The sequence below is a fragment of the Lissotriton vulgaris genome, chromosome 1_1 (assembly GCF_964263255.1).
Source record: "Lissotriton vulgaris chromosome 1_1, aLisVul1.2, whole genome shotgun sequence".
NCBI lineage: Eukaryota > Metazoa > Chordata > Amphibia > Caudata > Salamandridae > Lissotriton > Lissotriton vulgaris.
The window spans coordinates 1,126,931,109-1,126,952,122 of NC_141685.1; the positions used below are offsets into that span (position 1 = coordinate 1,126,931,109).

Genomic DNA, 21,014 nt, shown 5'->3' on the forward strand with positions numbered 1-21,014 from the left:
CTCCCAAACCTACTCCCAAACCCCTCGCCTGCATGCTGGTTAACTGTCGCTCCGCGGCCCGACATGCCACAGAAATCTCTGAAACCATCCTTAGTGAACACATTGACGTCGCAATTCTTACTGAAACCTGGCTAAATGTCCACTCTGCAAGCATTCTTGACCTCCTGGTACCCCCGGGTTTCTCCATCCTTAGGAAAGATAGACCCATCAGGATAGGCGGGGGGTAGCTATCATCTTCAAAGACGAACTACAGCTCTCCCTTGTCAATAACGCCAAACTCTCCTCCTTTGAATACCTTGTAGCTGAACTGAAAATACAGGGCTCCAACCCCATCCGTCATCACAATATATATATATATATATATATATAATCCTCCCGGAAATCCCCACCCATTCATTGACGAGCTATCTAACCTGCTTACCCAATCTTCAATTTCCACTTCTAAAAACATCTTCCTAGGAGATCTTAACCTCCACTGGAATGATAACAAAGATCCCTTAATCTCCCTTCTCTCTAACCTTCTCGAAATAAGTGAACTCAAACAAATCTGTCAAGCACCAACCCATGCCAAAGGAGCCATCCTTGACTCTATCATTACCAGCAAGGATCTAGCCCTCCTATCTAACATCATTCCCATAGACTGGTCCGACCATCACCTCATCCTGTTCTCCATAACTACCCATACCTTTCCCCCGCCCACCAAAACTATTAAACCCATGAAACTGACCAGAAATCTTAGCCACATTCCTCCCGGCGTACTTGAATCTAACCTCCATGCCCAACTTCTCGCCACCCCCCCCCCCCCTCCCTTAATGCAAACGAGCTAACCGAACATTATAACAAAGCTGTCATTGATACCCTTGACATACTACCCCCGCTCAAACTCAAAAACCAAACAAATATCCCCTCAAAATCTTGGTTTAACACAGAGCTAAATAAGGAAAGACACACACTCAGACGGAGAGATCATGGCGACAGCACCCCTAACCTTCCAACCTTGCCCGCCTCAGACTTGCTAGGTCGTAATACAAAAAACACATCTGGAGACAAAAAGCTTCCTTCTTCAGGACTCAACTAGATCGAGCTAAGAACAGGCCTAGAGAACTTTTCAACATCGTACGCAATCAAACTGCTTCTGTTCCCCCTGTCCCGCCTGCCTCGACTACTAGATGTGAGGAAATAGCTCTCTTTTTCTCTGACAAAATTAAAAGGATTGAGCAATCCTTCCTCCCTACTGTGATCCCTACCACCACTCCTGACATCTCTCATTACCCCCCCTCCATCATAACTCCCCTTACTCCCGCTACTACCCACTGTAACTCTTATCTCCCTCTCCCTTCCTTGCCCCACATTCTCCTGGACCCTAAGCTACCTAACTCTCTCCCTAAAAATAATGCTGAATGGCTTAATTTCCAGTCAGTCACTGAAAGAGACGTCTTCAACATCATCACCAAACTTAAGCCTTCCTCCCACACCAAAGACCCACTCCCCTCCAAACTTGTCCAAAACCTCAAACATATCATCACCCCTCCCTGGACCGCTATTATCAACACCTCCCTTGCCACCGGCTGTGTCCCCTCTTCCTTGCAACTTGGACAAATCACCCCCATTATCAAAAATCCACTGGCGGACCCAAATGACCTCAACAATCTCCGTCCCATCTCCAACCTTCCCCTTCTCTCTAAAGCCCTGGAAAAATGCGTCCTTCTCCAACTAGACAGACACATTTAACACTTTAACTTACTTGACCCCTTCCAATCTGGCTTTAGGAGAGGATGCAGTACGGAAACCGCCATGCTCAAAATTGTAGACATCCACCACTCACTCGACAATGGCAAATCTAGCCTTCTGATCCTCCTTGATCTCTCCGCAGCGTTTGATACTGTTAATCACTCTTCTCTACTTAATGTTCTTAGAGATAGATTCAGCCTAAATGGTATGACACACAAATGGTTTGTCTCTTACCTTCAACACCGCACTCAACAAATGAAAGTCCATAACTGCCTATCTAACCCTACCCCCACCTCCTTAGGAGTTCCCCAAGGATCTATCCTCTCTCCCTCTCTCTTTAACCTCTTCATGGAACCCCTTACACTCATTCTCAAACAAGCCGGGATCTACTACCATCTCTATGCCGACGACACCCAACTCTACTATAAGATTAAAACTCATGCCGACATAATTCACCTCAACAACACCCTCCTCAAGATTCAAGCCTGGTTCCACATGAACCACCTCAAACTTAACCCCAAAAATACCGAAATTATTCTTTTTTCCCCAAACAACCAGCTCCCCATTCAGAACTGGATCACAGACCTTAATGCCCGCAAACTGCTCCTTATCCCTGTCCGCCTCAGTCTAATCACTAGGGATCTCCCTTGACAACCTTCTCACCCTCAAGGTCCACATCAAAAATTCTGCCAAAGGGTCATCTTCACTCTCCTCCACCTTAAGAAAATCAAGCCCTTCATCCCAAGAAATGACTTCAAACTAGCTGTCCAATCCCTTGTCCTCTCTCAAATTGACTACTGCAATGCCATTCTTACTGGAATTCCCAAGATCCACCTAGCACCTCTAAAATTTGTTCTCTACCTTGCAGCGAGACTTATCACAGACTGCAAACGATTCGACCACATTTCCCCTGCCCTCAAAACCCTTAAATGGCTCCCCATTGAAGGTAGAACCACTTACAAAACGGCCTGCATTACACACAAGACTCCATCAGAACACACCATCCTACCTCACTAACAAACTTAGTAAAGCCGGCTGCTCCCGATCCCTGAGAAGCACGAACTCCTTCCTTCTTATCCCCCCCTTCTGAAAAAGAAAACCACTCAGTCTCGATCCTTTTCCGGCAATGCTCCCTGCATATGGAATGCCCTTCCCAATAACCTTCGATGCAATCCTTCCTATTCTAGCTTCAAAAAAGAACTCAAACTACATCTCCTCAATAAATACTGGGGACCCTAACCCCTATTTGCTCCCCTACACCGGCCACTTCTGTCCGACCGTAGATGCTCCCCCCGCGCGACCAGCCCGACCCGCCCTTCCTCTCATCACATCCCCTCCCTGTCTACCTCCCTCGCATTCCCTTGCACCCCCCCGTCCGTCGTCAACCCTCAGCCCTCATCATCCCTCTCCAACCCCCTCCACTTACTGCCCTGCCCTCCCTTTCCTTATCAACCTAACTGACCACTATCTTCCCTTTCCTGACTGCCCTATTTTCCCAGCGCTCTTCTTAATCTTGTGCCTTATGTAATTATAATTATCACTTTCTACACATTATGGTGTTTTTTGTCTTCCCATATTTATCTTCCTGAAGTCCCCCATATGTTGACTTATATGTTGTGTATATACTATAATGTAATGTTTTGGGGTCCCTGTTTTTTTGACCGTCTGGCTCACAAAATGTAAAGCGCTCTGATGCCCCCGGGTCCAGCCAGCGCAATATAAAACCTCTAAAATAAATAAATAAATAAAATATCATTGTATAGTCTATGCCCTTTGAGTGCTAGGAATATTTTTCAAGGAAAATGGGAAGTGACAGGAAGGTCCAGAGTATCACTGTATTAATGTTTGTTAGATCAAGGATTTGAGTGGTAGGGCAAGGGTCTACTTTATAGCCTGTGTCTTGGGTTGCTGGAACTTTTATGTACGAGGCAGGAATTCAGGGGCTTGTAAGTAAACATTGTACGACCCACGGCGTTGTGTTTGGAACTGTTCGTAGGAAAGGTGAACTATGGGACCGAGCTATCTGCTTGGAATTTGAATACAGCAAGCCATATCATTCCCCAAGTGGTTTTGAGGATTTCTCTGAGCAGTGCACAAGTACCCTTGGTATTTATCTGCCAAACACCTCTGCTTTGTTGAAGGGATAGCCTCTGTCTTTCGAACGCCACTGAGAATTTCTGTGTAATGCCTTTAAACTAGACATGGGCAGAATCTCAATTACGCCGGAGTAATTTTTAATTCCCTGTTATTTGATGCAGGATTACTGATAATAACGTGGATACTCTGGCTTGTGTACTTAAAGGGTAATTTGGGGAGAATCTTACAGTGAAAGCACCCTTAGCGAGCACCAACTCACGCACACTCTTCGTGTTCTGCTGCTTTTAACGCTATTCCTTAACACAAAATGCATCCTCGCATCCATTTTGGATGAAAAGGTGAATTAAGAAAATAGCACTGAATGCCAAGTGCAAGTTGGTGGAAAATCCTACCTAAAGAGCACATTTAGTGAGCGCCAGCAGCTGCTCGCGGTCGATATTCGTGTTCTGTTGCATTTATTGCTGTTTCTTAGTGTAAAATGCATCCATGCGTCTATTTTGGATGCAAGGAAGAATTTTCTCGCTGAGAAGTAGCGCTAAACACAGAATTACTCTTCTCATTGAATTCCATGTAATCTTGTGGAATCCTCAGGTAATTCCACATAATTACGCTACACAGAATAATGCGAGTTACGCCTACCCCTACTTTAAAAGTGGCAGCAACATTAGGCCGATCAAATGTAAGTCCAAACACCTATGTTCCCCTACATTTGGCAGCTGAAATGCTTTTCCGATTACATTTGTCTCTGGGAGCCTAGTGCTTTAGGTCCTGAACTTAGAAATCTGCAGAGACATCATCACTTCAGTTTGTGCTGTGAATTTGCGGCACAGAATGAAAAATTTCCTAGTAGACCTGAAGGAAAATTTCAATTCTATTAAGGACACAATGAGGCGAGGATTATGCTCTACTTTCTTTTATTTCCTTTCCAGTAGTTTTAAAAAATAACTAAAAAATACCTATCTTTCCCATGATGCACAGGGCAAAGGTTAACACAGATCATCCAATCAACAGTCCAGGATATCCACAAAGGTAAGCGTCCCCTGGATAACTTCCTCTTTCTTGACTGCGACAGGCTCCATTCCATTTTTTTTCCATTAATCCACTTTAGAACCCTGTGAACCTGAAAGAATCCAGAACAAGAAGAATGAATCTGAACCTTCCTGATCAGGATGAACCTGATAAATACAGAAAATCAAACGTGAGATAAATACTAATTGATATAAATATGCCAACCCAACATACCATAATGACCTGCACAAGTGTAACAGGGCACATTCTTCAATGAGAAAAAAATATTAATGAATACTTAATGCCATACGACAGACAGGTATCCTGCTGCCCAGGGAGACCCTTTATTTGCATACATCCGGGTGAGGAAAAAAGGGGAAAGTCACAGGAACCTTGGGCGGGAATAATCCTCGCCTTGTGTCCTTAATAGAATTGAAACTTTCCTTCATGTCTACTAGGAAGTTTGTCATTCTATGTCGGAACTGGAGGCGAGGATTATGCTAGTTCAAAGCTTAGCTAACACCAACGATGGATGCCAAGTCAACAACTGGCTCAAAATAGAACCTTTTGAACATAAAGCTGGAAGTCAGTCTACAGTTTTAATAATGTTTTCAAGGCGAGCCCCTAAGGATAAAGCCTTAGAGGCCATCACACCTAAACTAAATGGGCTCCAAATTGTGAGACGTCAATGCCTGCTTGACCCATTGGACCCAATGAACTATGGTGGGAGGAGTGACCACTTTGAAAGGTTTCCCAAGCGCTATTAACGCTCACCTGGAGGGCGGGATTCCTTCGTCTTTCCTTCATAAGCCTTAAAGCAATGAAGCACACAGAACTTAGGATTCTTATCAAAATGAGGTTAGGACACCACTTTGGAGTTAGACTTTGTGCCCGAGAGAGATGGAAGGTGACCCCATGGAAAGTAAACACCCATCCAGAGATATCTAAAGCTCTTACATCAGACACTCTCCTACATAATAACAGGCATAGCAGCATGGCAAGTTTCGCAGACAATTCCTTGCGCCACAAATAATTGTTCGTCTGCCAAGAACGAAAGCGGTATTAACCTTGTTAACATCCCATAGTGTGGAATACCTGTGTTCTGGAGGGAGTGCCAAACGGATCCCTCATCAGCTTACAAACCATCGGATGTTTGCCCACCGGGGCATCTTGAGAGGGAAAGTGGTGTGCCGAAATGGCTGATCTGTAAGAGTTGATCGTACAATATGCCAATCCCTAGGATGCTAAGGATGCCTAGAAATTCAAGATGTGAACCATTTCGCACTCCATGGGATCCTAATCGTTTTGAAGACACCAACCAACCCATCTGACCCATGCCAACCTGTAACGCTTGTTTCTGCCTAGGCTGCTGCCAGTATACTTTAAGCCTCCTGTGAAAGGCCAGGGAGTCTCCTGCATTGCCTGAAATCCGCCTGGTCACGAGTGTCATTCACCCTTGGAGGACTAATGGGTGGTGATCCCTAAGGATATCCTAACTGGGGGGGTAGAAAGATTGGAGAATCCCAGGAAAGTTCCAGAAAAACTGGAAAAAATACTTGAGACCTCCAATATGAAGTGATCAAAACCACTTGTCGCCTTATGCCTGCGGGCCTGGGTTGAGAGGAGTGAAACCTGTCTCCTGATACCAATCCTGGAGGAAAACATCTGTTGCAGAGGGGTGGGAGGGGTTGGGGGTCTAACTTACAACTGAAGAACTTGTGAAGCTGAGGGGCCAGGCGGGAAGCAAAGAGTGGACCCCAAAGAGCTTTCAGTCTCTGAAAAATCGATGGATTTACTTGCCACAGGCTCATGTCCGACCATACTCTGGAGCACCAATCCACTTTGGCTTTGAACGCCCCAGGGATGTATTCCGCCGTCACTGAGACGTTATGAGCTAGGCAGAAGCTTCAGAACCCCTTGGCTAGATCTGCCAGTACTTTGGATTTGGTACGCCCGAGATGGTTTATGTAGTGAACCTCCGAGACGATGTCCATCTTGAGGAGGACAAGTTGGCCTTGTCCTTCGTCCAGCACTTTATTGTGAGCGACCCCGCCATTAGCTCCATGCAATTGATGTGGACTTGTTGTTTGTCTGCGGACCTTTTAGCTCCTTTAAAGGAAGCCCTGCAGCAAACACCCCAACCGGATTTTCTGGCTTTGGATTCTATAACCATATTAGGATCTAAACCAGATATGGCCCGTCCGTTACACGCTTTCAAGTGGCACAACTACCGTCTAATCTCCACCTTTACCTCTTCCGTAAGCGGGAGTCGTTCTGAGTATTGCAGGCCCTTTCGGACATGGAAGGCATTGAGGCTGTAATGGAGGAGGCATGGGAAGATTGCTTGGATCGAGGAAGGCAGGAGACCCACCACCCTGGGTTCTTGCCGGAGAGATGTTGTGCGTCTGGCCAGCGTCCACCTCAACTCCCTGCGAATCTTGGATACTTCTCAAGAGGGAAAGCTTACGGTCTTGTGCCCCAAATCTATGTCAAACCCAAAGAAGGTTGTCTGGCCCGGACCAGAAGAGACTTTTTCTCTTTGACCTCAAACCATGAACTCAGCACTAAATCCAATGTTGGTCACTTGTACAAGAGAAGGAGGTTGTTGAGATAAATTATGAGGCAGAAACCTCGAGCCCTGAGGGATTCCACTACCAGTTTGAGGACCTTGGTGAAACACCAGCGAGCTTAGGAGAGTCTGAAAGGGAGCAATGTGAACTCTTATACCTGCCCTCTCCACCTAAACTGGAGGAAATGGCGGTGAGGGGGAATATAGGGACCGCCAGGTACGCGTCCCTCAAGTCCAAACATACCCTCCAGTCGCCAGGACGAAGGAGATCATGCAGATACCTTCCATCTTGACAAGTTGGTAGATTAACCACCTGTTGAACTTCTTTAGATTGATTACAGGGTGTTGTGCGTCTGCCTTGTCCACCAGAAAAAATGTTGTTTAGGAACCCCTATGGATGGAGGTGAATTTGCTCTTTTTTGCATTAGATCCGCAACCTCCTGGTTTATTAGGGCATATTGATCCCCTGCTAAAACCAGCAAATGAGCGTGAAATTCTTGGACCAGGGTCCCGTAAAACTCTGTGACACCCTCTGGTGGTCTAGCACCCATGCATTGTAAGTAATCCATTCCTAATGGTGTTCGAATAGCGATACCAACCTCCTACCTTGAGTTGGGGACAGGCAAGCTCTCACCTGTTGAGTCCTGGAACTGCCCTCTGCAAGCACCCCTGGAACCACATCTGCAGTGATCACTCCATGTCTTGAAGAATTCTCCATGTTTGGGTGCATCTTGCTCTTTTTTGAAGTCTCTAGGAGGACCTTGGGTGCAAAAGCAGCCGGTCGAGTGCCCTCTGACCTGACTAGCCTGATAAAAAATTAGGGATGAAAGATTTCCTTCATGGAGGCTTGTGCCTTGTCTAAGGAGGTGACCGTAGCAGCTAAGTTGCTCAGCTCCTTAATAAAAGGCTCCCCAAAGAGCCCGCCTTATGCTACTGCGTCTGCCTCTGAGGACAGTGAGGAATTGGAGGCCTTGGCCTCCTCTGCCAGGTCAAATAATTTTTTGACTAGGCCACAAACGTCCAGAATATGTCCTGGCAGGGCCTCCATGATCTATCAATTCCCTTTTTTGGGTCTCTAGTATATTTTGCAAAAAGGTGGCCATGCGCATATTGATCTCTTCAGTCAAACCCACCTTGCCCGAAAGGGAAGGGCAGGAGCATTCCACCCTAAGGCACGCCCTGACTTCCCTTTTCAAGGGCTTTCTTGGGTCACCCTGTGTCACGATTTGCCATTTTCAATTCACTGTCGTGAGGAGGAAAAAGAACAATTACCCCCTTACGTCTCACCTGTTCTTTGCTTACAGTCCCCGATAGATTTCCAGCTCCCGGAAGCAGATGGTCCCTTTAACAGAGACTGTGTACCTGAGGAAGTCATGACACATTTGGAGAGATTACATGCTTTCCAGGGGGCGGAGTCCTCCAGCGCGGGGATTTTTGAGACAAGGTCGGAAGCTGAAGAAGGCGCCGCAGCCTGTGCAAAAGGACGCCCTGGGGAGAACGAGGAGACCGGAGAAGAGCCACATCCCTACCTCCTGCCGAAGCTAGGTCTATACGCCGGATCACCAGAGACAGAAGCCGTGGATCCCGCCGGAACACCACGGAATTGGAGGTACCGACACAAGAGGAATCAGAGGACAGAACCGGAGTACCTGCCGCCAGAGAGGGAGCTGGACCCATTCCGGCACTACGAGCAGGCCAGCCGCGTTTACAAAGACATACCGCTCCTAGAGATGTCCCCTTCAGGGCAGGGGAGGGGGCCAATGTTTAATAGGAATCTTCTCTAATGTGATTAAAACATTAAAGATCCACTTGGTGACGGTACGGGTGCACTCCCCTCACTCCTTTCCCTAATAAAGCGCTATAGAGAGAGCGGTAAAAATCCCTAAAACGCTCTTTCTTTTCTTTATTTTTGCTTTGGCTTCCTGATTTGTGACCTCGGTACACTTCCCCGATGAAAAGTAGAAAAACCACCAAGCGTGAAAGATTGAGAATCCTCACGAGCCCTGAAAACGAAGCAGCAGAGACTCTCACAATTTAGCTTGTTTAAAAACGTATCCAATAAATCCTCTCTAAACCCCTGAATTCTCTCTGGCCTCCATGTGTATAACAACACCCTGCCACAAACTTGGAGATCTTAGTGGAAGTGGCCCACTCCATCGAGCGGGGGTGTAAAAGGTCCACAGGGCCCAAAATGTCAGAGGAGTACTCTGCGTCAATTAATGGCTTCAAGAGAGCTGGGGTAAGGGCCGGGAGGGACCACCCTCATCATTGGACTCACCATGGGAGTCATCCTCTTCTGCATCCAGACCGTGAGGGGGCGATAAATTAGCCATGTCAGCCAAGGTATCAGGTGTGATTGAGGTTGGGCGAACAAGAAAAGTCTTTTTTTAGGCTCTCAAATGCCCACAAATTGATACCAGGATCGGTTTTATGCTTGGGCACGTACTTAAGGGAAGGAAAAGCCTCCTATTAGACTGGGGGTCAGAACAGGCATATGCTATCTCCATGAGGCTGCGTTAAAGGGCCCCATGGCTGCCGCAACCGCCTGATGGATACAGGCATCCACTGCCTCACAGAACTCGTCAAGGGGGAGGACGTGCATGGACTCCTCATCTGCATAATCCTTCTCCATAGTACCAACTAAGTTAGGCCCAGCAACAGAATATTTCTGGCAGTAGGATCTGCACACTTACATGTAGCCCCTCAGGCATAGATATGGTTCCGTAGGGTATTTTGAATGCCTGAGGCACTGTAGTTTGGCTACTGCAACAGTCTGTACATTTTTGGCACGCTGAGCGCAAGAAAAACACGGGCTATTGCCATGGGGCCGACTCGCCCTATTCTTACCGGGTGTCGCAGAACCTGGCCCTGGCCCCTAACACAGCTGGAGGAGTGGACGAAGGGTGCTGGCAAGCACCTGTGAAGGCACATTGGATGCGCTGATCAGGGAATACAAACCCGCTTGAACACACAGGCGTCAGGCTGCTTTGTTTTACCGTGATACCGACCCGTGTAACACATGTGTTGGAAGCTGGCTCAGTTTATGGTAGGCCACTAGGTGCTAAACCGAGTCTAGGGGTTTCCCCAAAAAGTGTATACGGCTCAATATAAAACCCAAAGGGCTCTATTAGTGGTAGTGTGGGGGGGCAGCCTTGGGCCTAAGACTTGAGTGTAAGACATATAAGACTTGAGTGTAAGACATATATTGCACAACATTGACCAATAATGGACACACAACTCAAAAAGGAGATCAGCATCAATTTTAGAAAAATAATCTTTTTTGTATTTTATTTTAAGGCCAATATCTTCTCAATAAGGAAAGTTTTTAACAAAAAATTCTTTTCACTTTAAAAAATTGCCATTTATGAACAGTTCAATGTTATCCTGTGGAGGAACACTTTAATGTGGTTTAACAGGTAAGTACAACACTTAAAAATACAGTCTTTGGGACCAAAGGTAAGCAAGTATCAAGGGTCAGTCGAGTACAAAAATTTCACCGCCAGCGGAACGGGCAGCTGGGTGTCGGGGACAAAGTTGGAGTTTGGCCCAATGTGTTTCAATAGAGACTGGGGGTGCTCTGAGCCACACTGCTTGCAGATAGGTAAGTTGGTTGCAGGGGCCAAGCTTTGGGGGATAGGACCAGTACGGGGCAGGTCCACAAAGCAGCACCAAACATACACCACCAGCGGCATATGGTTGGCCGTGTGCACGGTGCAAATTCAGCATCAGGCGCCCAATTCTTTTTAATGAGAATTCTAGTTCCGCAAACAGGCTTGAGGCGCCACACCAGAGGTTGCAGGAGGCAGACCAATGACAGCAGATGTATGTAGAGATGTAGGGGGTCGTAGGAGCACCGTCTGTTCAGATCACCAAGGCCCAGGGGCTTTGGGTGCAGTGGTGCCTTTCGAACGTCTGAGTCTTCTCGAAGCCGGCCACTGTCAGGGGGAGCCTCTAGATTCACATGACAGGCTCCGTCGTGGAGGCCATCGGAGGGCAACCAAAGCTGGATTTGAGGTCGGGATCGGTGGGGCGACTTCACTGGACAGGCGAGCCACTTGGGCTGTGGGCATCGGGTGCACAGTGGGCATCCGAAGTCCTTGTAGTTTGTTTCACCTGGGCAAGGCAGCTGTCCTCAAGAGATTGGAGTCTTTATCAAAGGCAGCAGTCCTCCCAGGGTTTTCAGAGGTCACTGGCTGCAAGACAGGTCGCAGGGTCGTCGAAGCTGGAGACAGGCCGGTAGGGCTGGTGCCAAGGTAGTCGTCGTCTTCAGTCCTCTCTGCAGGGATGTCTTCTTTCTTCCCAGGTAGTCACAGATCTAGTTTTCAGGTCTGCGGGAGGCACCTAAATACTTAATTTAAATGCCGTTTTTATGGGAGTAGCAGGTAGGGCCAATGGGCACCATACTTGGGGTGACTACACCCTCAATTATGCCCCTCTCCTGTGGGAGTGAGAATAGCCATATCCCTGATTGGAGGGGTCTCACCATCTTCAAGATGGCGGGGACTCAAATATGTGCTTCACCTAGTCTTCACCACCTTAGGGGTGTAGTTGGCAGAGATGGCCACCCCTCCTATTCTTCTAGGTTTTCCCACTTGTTTTCCTGCCCAAATTGGGGGTGTAAACTGTGGGCTGCCATCTGCTGCTGGCTGCAGAGGCTGAGGGCCTCATTACAAAGGCCTTTAAAGCGTTCACTTCGAACACTGGCCCATCCTGGGGGAGGAGGTGTGGCACCTCTGCCTAGGATGTGCATTGTTTCTGGCCCCAGAGAGCAGAAGTTCTCCACCCATTGGTTCAAAAACATATCTGTGGCAGGCTGCCTAAAGTCAGTCAGTGCCCACACCAGGGTCGTTAGGTTTTTAGGGGGGCACCTCTGAGGTGCCCTTTTAGTACATGGTGTAATAAATCTCACACTGGTATCAGTGTGGATTTATTAAAAGTAGCTGTTTGGTACCAAACGCTCCTGGTTTCAGTAAAGCCATCACGGTGTTGTGAAGCTTGAGTCGTCGAGTTCCCAGCCCATGTACTCCTAATGGCTTCCCTGGCACTTACAATATTTAAGAATTGACTTAAGTATTGTAGGGGAATATCTACTCTAGCAGATATGCCTTCACCTGTGGGTTTGTGCACCCTGCCTTAGGGCAGGGAGGCCTGCTAGAGGGGTGACTTACCGATACCTTTAGGCAGTGCTGACTGGCGTGGCACCCAGTCAGGGTGCCATGTTGACTTTGTCGTTTTTCACCTCACAGGGGCATGCAAGTTGCAAGGGATCCTAGTTGGTGGGGGGTGGTGGAGGGCTCCCATAGGACTCTTCACCGTTCACGCTCTAGGTAGTCAGGGTACCATTTACTAGGGACTTATAGGTGAGCAGAAGTATCAATTGTGGGTATATTTTAGGGATGAAGCACGGGTACAGGGGACCTGGTTGGCATGGACCCTGTGCACTACAATCGACTCCACATCCAAACCAGGCAAAAAGCTGGGGCTAACTATGCAGAAAGAGGCACTTTCTGACAACGGGTGTCAAGGGTTCCAGGTGGCTTGGGTACAGGCTCCGCGTGCAAAGCTTGCCAGCTTTAATTAAACTGACAGCGTTCCCCGCGCAGAGATACGAGATGCATACTAAGCGCTCTCTAGCTGACTCCAGCTTCTGTCGCATTCATGTGGCCAGAAACTTGCAGGGAAACCGCGAAAGGAGCCATGGAAAACGCTACTGCGATCTTTAAACTCTGCGACAATAATAATAATGCAATTAATACAGGAAAAAAACACCACAATTAAACCTTACTGTGAGAACAAGCAAAAGAGGTGACTTAACTGCTGGGGCAGAAAAAGAAAGAGGAAGTTATCCATGTGACGCTTACCTTTGTGGATATCCTGAACTGTTTATTGGATAATCTGTGTTAACTTTTGCCTTGTACATCATGGGAAAGATATTTTTGTTTATTTTTTTATTTATTGAAAACTTCGGGAAAACAAATAAAAGAAAGTAGAGCATAATCCTTGCCTCCGGTCCTGACCTAGAATTATGGGTTCTTAAAAACCTGAACAAGGCTTTTCAAATTATTTTGTGATACAAAATATTTAGATAAGCTAAACAAAAGGTGTGTTTATTTAATAGATTACAGTGTGTGCATGTACACTCACACACTCTTTACAGTGGTTTCTAAAGTCTGAAAAAAGTTTGCAACAAAAGATATGGTGCCATTGGCTCCTGGGATGTGGACATTCAGACAGAATCAGTTCTCACACTACGTGGATTAGGCAGTTTATGGGAGTATAATTATAGGCAAGCATGTCATTTCCTGGTTATGTGTATCTTGGCTCTTTCTAATTGGAAAGTGTTCCTGATAGTTCGAAATCCCCCTCAACAAAGCTGCATTACACTGTAAGTGATGTTCTTCCCAGAAAAGAATGATTTCCACTTGTCAGTGTCCAAAACTTCTATTATGAAAACATCAATACTCTGAACTGGGGAGACTTTTTTTTACAGAATTGCTCCCATGCCCTCCATTATATTCTCCTGTTCCACATCCCTGCTTTCTGTTCAAGGGGTTCTTCTACAGTATGCAGTAGAACTGTTTATTGTTTGAAATTTGGAGTTTTCACGGAGATCCACTTGGGCCTTACACCTTTTACCGATTTTTGAAACTATGCAAGATAAGAAAAATATAATTTCAATACAAATGGAAAAAGCTTACAATTTTTTAACCATGACAATTTCATTTGAAGGAGACTTTATAAACTAACATGCCTTTTCTACAGATTGTCCACCAAATCTAACGAAAAGTGGTTGCAGAAACTGATGACGCATAAAGTGCAATCAGAACAAATAAAAATAACATGGTTAAGCTCTTGAAAACCGTTGTTACACAACTCGCACATCCTATCCTTGGCAATAAATTTCTGCTAGGCACCTGTAATAGTCCTTAGAGGTAAAGTATTCTTTTTTTAAATAGGGAAAAAACGACAGACCTCATGTTCTAAATCCCAAATCAGATAGGCATTTGGTTTTCATTCAATGCACGAAGAAGTAATGGTGCTAAATTTATCTCTACTAAAACACCGCTCATCTATTTTTTTATTTTTTTTACTACCGCTTTACAATGTGCTGTTATTTGATACAGTGATTTCCTTCTCTGATAGCATCTCACGACTCTATCTCTTTTTACCCTGCAGCGAGCAAAGATTTGGCCCAGACATCATACTTCATGGCGACAAACAGGTTCTTACTTCAGAACTTATTAGCATGTTGCACCTGATATTTTGTAGTGGTTTTCTGGAGAACTTGGGTGGTAGTGGTGAATGTGTACAGATTCTGCGTATATAGTACTAATGTAAATGTGTGTGTGTTTTCAGTGTATGCTTTGTGTAAGCTTTGTTTTAATTTAGCATTTAATGTCTCTGTTGTAGGAAGCACCCATATATATTGACACCTGGGGGCACAATGTATAAGTAGATATCTTTCGTGCAAGGAGTCCCAGCTTCATGAGAAGCGAGACTTTAATGAAGTCCAGATGTTTACCTCTATCCTATGGCATCGTCTACTGGATTACTAGATCCTGAAAATGGGCTTTGTTGGCACCTAATGTGTTTTTCAACCCGTACACCTAAATTAATCTAAATAATGGACATTTTCAGCAATGTCCAAATTCACAAGACACTGTTGTTTTGCTGCTTATCTATTCTAGGTTATCGTCCAGTGCACTGTTCCCCCATCCATTGACATAGTCTGGAATTTTCTTTAAAAAATATAATTGTGCTTCAACCATTCTGTATGACGTGTGATGTTATTGGCCTGGAAGCGCACATTCCTCATTAATTTGTGTTTATTGGAGCAGAAGCAAAGTGTGTTTTGTTTTGAGGGAGATCACAGTTGAAAGCAACAACGAATTGTGGAGACCATAACATACACCAAACGTGAACCCAGAGCAAATTAACCTAAGCGATTCACCTTTTCAGTAGTGCATTTCAATTCTTATGGCTGTGGTGTTTTTGCAGCGCATATTGTTCTTGAGTAATATGTTGCACATTATTCTGCTGTAAGAAATTGGATTATTATTTGGAGTCGGTGATTATCCAACTCAAAGAATAATTACAACCATTATAAGGAGGAACCCACAAAGTCATTAACCTGAGCTCAAATCCCTGGTAGCTATGGCACAAAGCAGACAGGCTTAATTTAGGACACTGTTTAAAGTATTTATGCAGTACCAAAACAGTGATAAAGTAAAAAACTAAATAATAAAAATCTCAAACCAAATAAAAAAAATAGAGTAAAATTTAATAAACAAAATGACAAGTCACTCCTACATAACACTATCCAAAAGGGCATTTTATTCCACAAATGCAGTATACAGTATCGTATACTGCATAACGGGTAAGCTTAATTTTTCCCTCTGTGACTATAAATTAGTACATTTCCAATTAATATATATTTGCAGCTTAGGCATACATACCTTCCATTCCACCATGTTTGTAAAAGTGTTTGTTGTATATGGGATAGGGGGTACTCTTGCCATACATTCCAAGGATTGCGCAAGTTACTGATTAATCCATTACCATATAGAGAGCGAAGGCCTAGTTCCTTTATAAGGATGTGGAATTCCGAGGTGACCTCCGTGTCCTTTTAGCGACGGAAGAAGGTAATTTATTCCCTGTAATACATGGTTCCACCATCACCCTTCCCAGAAAGCTCTTTAATACCAATTTAATTAAAAAAGGTTGTAGCTCAGAATGAATACTAAGGCACCGAGAGTCTTTCTTTCCTGTGATAATTTGTATGCAAAAAATAAATATGTTGCCATAAATGTCACCGTTCTGCAGATGTTTAATAAATAAGGAAATTATAAAAAAGGCTTTAAAATATGAATTGGAGGCTCCTATGTATAATAAGTCGTTGTATTTTAATTTATGGCCATAATCAGATAACCTTCTAGGATTTTACCATTGGTCATAAGAAGAAACCCAGAAATTTACACCTAAGTTAGTGGCAGCTTTTCACATTAATGAAGACGTTTAGAAACCATGTTTCCAACACCCTACAACACCAGAAGAAAAAGTGCTACACAATTATTTGATTGTTATAGGGCATTAAGGTATTACGTTGAGCGGACAAAGGTGTTTAGGAAGGTACCAAAGTTCTTTGTACTGCTTTCTACCTGATGGGAGGTGTTTCCTAAAGGGAAGATTTCTGTATAGATTGTAGAGACAATTCAGGTATGTACTCTCTGAGTAAGTAAGCTTTGATTGACAGTGCGACCAAGGCACATTGCACAAGAGGAAAGGGATCTGCATTGGCATATATTGGTAAATATCACTCTGGGACATTCTTAAAGCTGCAGCATGGTTTTTTGTGCACCTGTTTCCAGAGTGCACAGTTTAAATATATAATCAAGGCAAGAAAGAATTTGCTGAAACATTTGTTTGCTACTACTCGCACTTCACCCACCCCCATGTCCCTAAAGCAGAGCTATTGTTGTATATCAGTGCAAAAGAGAATGAAAATACATGGCTCTGATCTACTTGGTGAAGGGGAGTAATTAACTCCCTCAGAGTCCTGCGGTACCAGTCTGTGAAAGGGCTTCAGCGCCTCATCAGGAGTAAATAGTGCTATATAAATGCAGTTATAATACCGGAAGAATATTTACAGTATAATACATTCCAGTACATACCTCTTGCTCAACAAGTCCCCAAAAAGATATTCCCGCTTTGTGGTGATAAAACTGTAAAAAGGGTAAGCATAGCTGCTGTCTCCAAAATGTACCCCATCAGAATTTCACTATTCATGCTGAAAGCCTTACATAATGCCATCCGCTACAATACTCCGGTGCTGTTCAAAGCTCCCTGTACAATTCACACTCGCACCCCAAACTATCTTTGACATTGAAACAACTATTGGCATTCAATTGCATCTTTGCGTTCATTTGGGATAGGGGTGCATAATGTAGCAACCATTGTGTGTCTTTTACTTTGGGATCCTGCATGTGTGTCTTAGGCAGAAAAAACCTGGGGTTGGGGTGTTTGAATATGTTTTTGTATCGAGGGCAGCAGGACGGGACTGGAATGACTGCGTTTTTTATTTGCCCTGGTCTGTGTAAGTGTTTGGAATGACTTTTTGCGGGTGTGTCTCTGTGTCTGGGGTGGGAGAGGCGTTAGTATGTGTACTGGTAGGACAGAGAAGCCTACTAGGGCGATGGTGGATGTTTTATGCATTGAGTGTTTACATTTGTGCAAATGTGTGTTTAGAAGTCAGCTGGATATAAAGCGAATGAAATGAGGCAGAAGGCCTTAAAAACTTTGAAAAGATGAAAGTGGGTGGCTCAAGAAGTGTTTGTGGATTGGCCATCGCATTATTTGGCATGCACTCACGATATCATTCTTTTTCTTCTGTCATTCAATGAGAAGCTTGCATCTGACGACTTTCAGCCTGCAATACACTCCTCCTGTCGTGGCCTGTGTCTGTATTCATCTGGCATGCAAATGGTCCAACTGGGAGATCCCTGTGTCGACAGACGGGAAGCCCTGGTGGGAGTATGTGGATGTCACTGTTACACTCGAACTCCTGGATGGTGAGTGCCTGTTACGATGTCTCACATCTACTCTCTTATCCTCAGTCTAAGATGGTCATGCAGCACTGCATGTCCTCTTTCACTCGGGATAGTTGTTCCTCCCACTCCATGTGAGTTTCAACGTGTGCATCCTCCCTCTCCCATTTTCCTGTCTCCTCAATTCCTCCTTGCTGCCCTCCAGTAACACTTTTTTTCTGGCTGTCTACATCTGAATTGCCAGTTAATGAACATGCTGTGGAATTAGTATGCAGTTGTGCAACTATAAAAGTAAAGTATCAGCCATTCGTTAGAATTCCTGGGATTCTGAAAGAGGCAGAGAATAGCCGAGCCTCTCCCTAAAACTCTTTTTACTACCCACCTTTTTAGTTGCCCTATATCTTCCTTTCGTGTTTCCTCAACTAACTGTTGCTGTCTCTGCTCAAAGTGCTCCTCTCTTGTTGGACATCTCTTGTACCACTGCACTTTGCCATCCCACTCCAATTAATTTGTTGGGTAGATTTCTTAACTTCAAAGTTTCCACAAGCATCAGCTGAATGTTGAAAAATATTTTACAGCACTATCTTCCAACTCATAGTTGTTGGTGCCACCTCTACATATCATTATTTTTACTGTACTGTGGAAGTGATGTTGTAGGTACATGATTACCTCCCCTCTGCCAGTGAACCTGTTTCTTTTTTTCTTGCTGTTTCTAATTTTTCCGCAGTGGGTTTTTTGAGTCTTGGAAGCAAATGAATATTCACTTGACACCTGAACATGAAATTCCATGATTCGAATGTTGTCCCAAGTGCAAGAGGCCGATGTCGGTGTCATGTCCTTATTTGCTATAATGTGGCGTAATCGGTAGCACATTGAAGCCAAGCACCGCCCCTTTGGGAATAGAGTCCAGTGCATAAGCCAATACTGCCTCCCAGTGCTTCACTGCCTTACGCATCTGGCCAGCACTGAGGGAAGGTGTCTGGGCCGAAACGGAAATCAGCAAAGACTGTCGACCTCCATCGGCCCTCGAATCTGAGACCACACGACAGCTGCTAACGCTCACAGTAGGTGCTTCCTTTGAAGCTGTAAGAGTCGTTGGTGCTACAGTCTGCATCAGTACCAAGGCCGCCGACAGCCCGCTCCGAAGAGAAACCTATCCTTGAAAAGGTCCAACAGGAGCTGAATTATTGGGAATTTTGTATTGTGATTCACCCCTGCACAGGCAAGATCACTAATCCTGCAAAGACTGTGCCCAAAAAGCAACAACTTGCCTTTGAGGATGGTCCATAACAGGACACTCTTTTGCATCTGATTCAGAAAAGGGGGTGGTGATGAACAGAGTGTCTGAATTAAGCAGACCACTCTTACCCAGTCCAAAGATCAGGGCTTGATCCATCACCGTTATTTAGCTCACTGCACCATCCCAGCTCAGAACCTGGCTATATGCAAATCAGTCTGTCCCTGGCCCAGTGCATCATGGGAACAGGGCAGACTAAACTACCAAGCCAATTCTTCAACAGAAAGGAGACAAGCTACCGAGGACCGGTTTCTTGCATTTCAGCCGTCGTCGGCCCGGCTTGCTTGAATCCTGATGGTGCAGTGAGCTCATTGCACCATCAGGATTCAAGCAAGCCGGGCCGACGACGGCTGAAATGCCAGAAACCGGTTCCCGGAAGCTTGTTTCCTTCCCAGTGTAAGAATTGGCTTGATAGTTTGGTTTGCCCTGTTCCCATCATGCACTGGGACAGGAACAGACTAATTTGCATATAGCCAGGTTCTGAGCTGGGATGGTGCAGTGAGCTAAAAAACGGTGTTGGATCTAGCCCTGATCTCTTGACTGGGTGAGAGTATTCTGCTTAATTCAGAAACTCTGTCCATCACCACCCCTTGTTGTTAAATATTTTGTCCACCATAAGCGTGGAAGGGTATACTCAGATGTGAGTCCCTTGCTCATTGCACCATCAGGATTGAAGCAAACCGGGCCGACGACGGCTGAAATGCCAGAAACCGGTCCCCGGAAGCTTGTTTCCTTCCCAGTGTAAGAATTGGCTTGGTAGTTTGGTTTGCCCTGTTCCCATCATGCACTGGGACAGGAACAGACTAATTTGCATATAGCCAGGTTCTGAGCTGGGATGGTGCAGTGAGCTAAAAAACGGTGTTGGATCTAGCCCTGATCTCTTGACTGGGTGAGAGTATTCGGCTTAATTCAGAAACTCTGTCCATCACCACCCCTTGTTGTTAAATACTCTTTTGCATCTGGCATCTCCTAGAAGGCCTAAGTATAAGGATTTCTCCTTCTCTTTCCCCATCTCCTGCGACTTCCACTCAAGGGTCACCGTACTCCTAGTCTGAGACGGGTAGATCTAGCCCCTACTTCCCAACAGAGGAATTTGGTGCAGCAGTCTATCAGCATCCTACAGAGGATCATTGGGCTGAATATGATGTGGAGCGCTCCTCGCCTGGGGACCCTGCTGGCCATGACCATATCCCTGTTAGGGCCTTTCCTCACCCAACCCCCACAACGCCACTGCATACTGCAGTATCATCCAACATGCAGCCGCCAACCATAAGATGGGCTTGTACATCACACCAGAGGATGAATTCCTAATGAAGACGCTTTGCAGAACTGAGTGTTCCCTGCAATTTCTACCTATGCTTAAGAGCATGACAAACTCTGCACCAGGCAATTTTAAGGAGCCCGTGAAATCCCATGTGACATCATCCAGGATTGAAAAGAAGTTTAAGCCTGCACTATTGGATCCCCTCTATATCAGAAGCCATGTGCCTCCAGACTTAATGACTGTGTCCATCGCTCGGTAGAGCTCAGCTGTCCAGGTTACAGGGAGTGCCCCCCTTCTGATAAGGAGAATAAGCCCATTGACACAACTGTCAAGAGGGTGGGGTCGGTGCCACCACAGATTGGCACATTGCCAGATCTGAAAGAAACACGTTAGTGTTAGATTCCTTACCTTAGAATATCCCCAGGCGTCAGTCTGGATCCGGAAACTTTTGCGTAGCAGTACCCCTGCGCGTCGGTAGGCATCGTCTGCAGGCGTCCCCTGCGG

At 45.5% G+C, this 21,014-nt stretch overlaps 1 protein-coding gene across 2 annotated transcripts in view; it reads left to right on the plus strand.

Annotated features, from left to right (window-relative positions):
• CCNT1 (cyclin T1) overlaps window positions 1-21,014 on the plus strand; it is a 74,921-nt gene that overhangs the window by 21,290 nt on the left and 32,617 nt on the right. The window contains exons 6-8 of one of the 2 annotated variants that reach the window (XM_086963750.1): window positions 4,807-4,857; window positions 14,582-14,627; window positions 17,810-17,973. In XM_086963750.1, coding sequence (XP_086819876.1) covers window positions 4,807-4,857; window positions 14,582-14,627; window positions 17,810-17,973 — 261 coding nt within the window. The remainder of the gene's footprint in view (window positions 1-4,806; window positions 4,858-14,581; window positions 14,628-17,809; window positions 17,974-21,014) is intronic. The other variant, XM_086963752.1, reaches the window with a different exon arrangement.